General features: G+C 32.8%; 1 protein-coding gene across 1 annotated transcript; it reads right to left on the bottom strand.

Annotated features, from left to right (window-relative positions):
- Positions 1 to 3,325: 3,325 nt before the first annotated feature.
- Positions 3,326 to 5,161, bottom strand: LOC128678041 (small glutamine-rich tetratricopeptide repeat-containing protein alpha-like). Its single transcript, XM_053759286.2, has one exon. The coding sequence runs from the start codon at positions 5,044 to 5,046 to the stop codon at positions 4,183 to 4,185; it is 864 nt and encodes a 287-aa protein (XP_053615261.1). The 5' UTR covers positions 5,047 to 5,161; the 3' UTR covers positions 3,326 to 4,182.
- Positions 5,162 to 5,177: the final 16 nt, after the last annotated feature.

Here is a 5,177-nt window from a genome sequence, read left to right as displayed (position 1 = left end):
TAAATAAAAGGTAATTATTACATTCTAACTTAAAATAAATTCAAAGAGTCTTTGACTGTTTCATCGTTAATGAATCATGTTGAATAGGGAGGTACTTAGAAATTACGTCGCTCTGAGGTCAAAATAGCTTAAGTTACGTTTACGTATAGTAGCTCCAAGGAGCAAGGTCCCGTATCAATAATACAATATCCCTCAGCATAATATTGTGTGGCTACATAAATATTTTATTGTGTATCACGTGACATTTATGTGCATTTAATTTGTGCTAAATCATAATCCGTACATGTAACATAAGCGACATTTTTACAATATTTCTCAGTACAGTCGACGTCATATAGTTACCACCCTGTCTGGATTTTTATAATGCGGTAATAAAGGAATATCAATCGAAATATCAATGAAGGGTAGGTTGATGTGACTGTACATGGAATTTACAACAACAACAACCTAAAAAAAATTGTGAAATAAATACGTATATCGTTTCCCCTTATATTTACAAAACAAACTTCCCGCCACATGAATAAACGTGATCATGATCGATTAATTTGTATGGAAGAACAAAAATTATCATGTTTCTTATTTGATTCCTCTCTCGTTACGTCAGACAAACCTGCTGCGGAATTAGGCTGATGTTCAACTTGTCTTGGTCAATAAAATCCGTGGCCATGGTGTTGACACATCTACTTCCTCGTTTTATATCTATATTTTAGTAAAAAATATATAGTTATTTAAATAATATGTTTTATGTGTAAATAACACTAACACATATCTCATATATGCATGAAAATATACAAGTTTAGTGCAACTTTGTATTAAAATTTTGCTATCTTCATTGCTCGAACTGAAGTAGAAATAAAGGTTATACGGCCATGAGACTCAACATTAGTGATGTTGTAACGTTCAAGTGGTATAACGTCGAAAGATAGATTTGTTAAACGATTATACTGATAAATTGTCGAGATAGTAACATTGTAGGCTGGAGTGAAGAAAAATGTTTTTATTTTATTGTATTTATATAATAATATGGGTCTAAATAAAATTTGATGCAGATTTCTGAAAGTACATTATATATTTTCTTAAATTATGTAATTAATTACTTTGACGTCTACGAAAAAATATCGATTGAACCGGATTCAACCGGTATTTCTAAAATAAATACTAAGATTTGCTATGAATGTTAACGCGACTCATACATATTAATTTTGTATGTTAGCGGGCATTGTTTGAACAGACTCGATAATCAATATTCCACATTCACAACCGCGGAAATAAACTTCACTATCCATGTTTTTTGTTTGGTTGTAACATCATTGTTTTAAGTCAACTCATAAATAACTTTTAAAAGTATACAAATTATATAATATTTTTAATTGAAAAAATCAACGTTAACGACCAGTTCCGCAGTTCAGTCGTTTAAAACAATCAGTTTTCTTATGAGGATAATATTTTAATTTATGAAAATACAACAATAATTAAGTTGTTATATCATGGACTTTGGTTATATGATTAATCACAGTTAGTTCAATCCAAATACTACATTGTAATATTTATTACCGGACATTGGAATAGTTGTGTGTGTGAAAGACCTAATTTATTACAAATTAATTGTTGCAGAGTACGTAATTATTACATAATTTAGCTCCAAATAATTTATATTTATGATTTCCCTATCATAATGTAATGTTAAATTTGAAGGTCTAATTATAGCTTTTAGATATTTATTCTTATTGAAATAAAAACAGAATGATGTTTAAGATTTATGTTATTTACAAGAATATTTCGTGTATTGAAAATTATAACATATACAATGTCCTTATTATATAAATTTTATATGAAGTAGTCAAAATTGTTTCTTAGTATACTTAATAAAAGTAATAGTATTAAAGTTATTTATTTTGGCAAGGTTTATTTGGTGCTCGCATTGCACGTATTTAAAATAAAGTATTTTTTGTTACAAAATTTATTTCGAAATTTTAATGAATTAGGTAAATGTATTATTTATATTTTAAAATATGTTAACATTACAACAATAATTTAATTAGGTTATTGTTCGTTCCTATTACAAAATCATTATTTTAACATTGCAATGTTAGTATATAACAGTTTTCGGTACTTTAAAACTCAAACTCAACAAATATTTAGTACATGGTAGCACCTAAATATAGCTTTCAATGTCTTTGTCTTAAATCGGTGAGTGTTATATTAATAGAGTTGTCCAGTGCCTTTGCTACGCAACCTCTTATATAGCTTTTGTACAACTTTTATACAGCGGGACGGGTAACCTATTGCAAAATGCAGATTTGTTTACTAGTGTAATGTTAACACTAATAAAGGAGCGAGATGTATGTAAATACAGATTTTTATATATGTATATGCATTCGTTTTTTTTTATAGAATTTTTGCGTCCTGTTTTATGAAGGTAGAACAAAGCTGGCGAACCATTTGGTAAAATTTGCATTAAAATACACATTTTTCACTAAGCTATATGAGATAACAGTTCGCCATCTATGCACTACGATACATTTTTCTACATAATTGGGACGGTATGTCGAGTTTTTACATTTTGCTATTGTGTGTACATAAAGATATGTAAATGTATTGAATAAAATAATAAATTATGCATAGAGTGTAATAAATAGTTAAGACGCAGCGTTTTAGTAATTATTATTTTCCTAGTCCTAAATATCTGAGTAAATTTTTTTATTCTACAGACTACACCTCGTCAAAAAAAAAAAAAGAATGTTTATTCAAAAAATACTTGACGATCTCACTACGTGCATATTTTCATTGAATCTGTGCAAGAAGATTTTTTGTCTGAGTAGTGTAGTAATGGTTAAGCCAATTTGGGTCTCGAAAGTTTTCTGGGTTTGATCCCAAGTTGGCGCGATTTTGAACATATCTTCGCATAGTGGCATAAAACAGAATCCTGTTTAAGCTGCGCTATGGTTCATTTGTCTTTAATGAGGTGTGCCAGATATGATGGAGCGCAAAATATGCCGTTAATCGCCCTACTTACCCTAACGCCTCACCAGACACAACTTCATATACATACCTATTTTTAGCATTCAATATTATTTTATATTAGATTTTATTTTGGTATAAGCCACTTTGACCACCTAGGTGATATCACCTGGGTGATTAAATTGTCTTCTAAAATCACCTGCCGTCATATCACCTGGGTGTTCAAATTCCACATACTTAAGTAAAAAAAATTTTTGTTTTCCCTAATCACCTGCGATAACTTTTATAAAAACGATAAGCACATGGTATACTCTCCGTTCCGTCTCTGTCTATAACTACACATCTAAAAATAAGAAGTCATATGTAATTTGAAATTAATTTATTAACAAACCAATAAGATCCAACCTTATTCTAGGAATAATTTCTGTTTATGAGAAAACACCTGGTTATTCTCGTTTTAACATTATTTTGGTACATATTTACGCCATCTATAAATAGTATAATATCAATACATACATACACCTGAACAGAGCTTATATTTTTCAATTTCTAGCTAGAATATTCCAAGATATGCCAGTCAAATAATAAAAAGGAAAATAAATGCACATCATGCAGTAAATCAATAAACAAAAATAATATCTCAATATCTACATGAAAAGTAATATGAATACCTACATACATGTCTCAAATTAAATAGAAAGCCTAGTTTACATGCATGACAAATGATACGCTCAATCATAATTGTTTAGTTTTTCTAGTGCCAAAAAATGACTCACATTAAAACTAAACAAAATATGTGGTATGTCAAACATGTAAACAAAGCATTAGTTTACAAATTGTGGTATTGATACAAATACAGTCACGGCTATGAGCTAAAACATATCAGTATAAATGTGGAGAAACATTAGGTTCTGAAAATGCTTAATATCTTGTCCATGAAACTATATGCTTTCATAATCTATTTCTGTGTTGCTCAGGAAGACTTACTACAAATACAATTTTTTAAAAGATAATTTTAATATGTATCTGTATATTTCTATGAGAATAAAGTGGACAAGGTATAAAAGCATTATGCTTTTCAATTATATTTCAAGGACTAAAATATTACACAATTCTTACATGGATGAAGGACAGTATCGCTACAGACAGGCACCATAGCTCCATAACTCAGTATAGTGCAGTAGCTTATTAATCTACGATAACTAAGTTAATATTAAGTGTTCACTGTGATGGGGGGTTGGCACCAGGCCCGCCGGGTGGACGGACTTGCCTGCGAAGCTGTTCTACCAGGTCAGGGTTGGCAGCCTGCATATGCTGAGCGAGAGCTTGGCCAGCCTCCAACAGAGCATTCATGCCCCCAGGCCCAGTCGGACCAGTTGCTTGTGTATTATTCATCAATCCAGAGATAAGATTTTGCATATTAGGATCTGCTAACATTTCTGTGGCCATGTTGAGTAGGGCTGGGTTCTGCAACAGACCTCCGAGGTCGAGAGGACCGCGCTCCCCATTTTGTGCTAAGTATTCATCAGCAAGGCGCAAATTTTGTTTGTATGATTCATTATCTGGTTCGAGCTGAGATGCGCGAGCGAATGCAGCTCGGGCCTCTCTGTGTCTGTTTAAAGCAGTCAAGGCCAGGCCAAGACGGCCGTGCGCTTTGCCGTAATCAGGTTGTAAAGCAAGCGCCGCGGTGCAGTCTGCGACGGTGGCTTCGTGTTCCCCAAGTTTGAAATGCGCAGCCGCACGGTTACAGAAGTAAACAGAGTTACGCGGATCGAGTTCGATTGCACGCGAATACTTTTCAAGCGCTTCGCGATGCCGTTCCGCTTTTATCAGTTCATTACCTTCGTTCTTTAATTTTTCAGCCTCTGCGCAATCTGGAGTAGAATTTACGCCCTTTTGTTGTCTTACGAGTTGCAATAGATCAACAGCTCGAGCCATATCTTCGGGGCTAAGCTCAAATGCGGTTTCTATGCATTGCACGCCAACCTCAACGCTCTCCCTTGAATCCAAACTCAATGTTTCTCCTTCGAGCTGTTGTTTCAGAAAATTAACTATACTAGCCGCCACTGTTTTAACGTCCGACATGGTGACTAAAATTTAGCACAGATTCTATTAGAAAATTATGGAAATTTCGGAAAATCGTATTATTTTTAGATGGTGCAATAAAATTACAATGTGACAGATAGATCGTGACTGACACTTTCAGTCTTTATGAC

The sequence above is a fragment of the Plodia interpunctella genome, chromosome 19 (genome assembly GCF_027563975.2).
Source record: "Plodia interpunctella isolate USDA-ARS_2022_Savannah chromosome 19, ilPloInte3.2, whole genome shotgun sequence".
NCBI lineage: Eukaryota > Metazoa > Arthropoda > Insecta > Lepidoptera > Pyralidae > Plodia > Plodia interpunctella.
The sequence above is the reverse complement of the archived record's forward strand: the minus strand, read 5'-3'. Positions and strand labels throughout refer to the sequence as shown.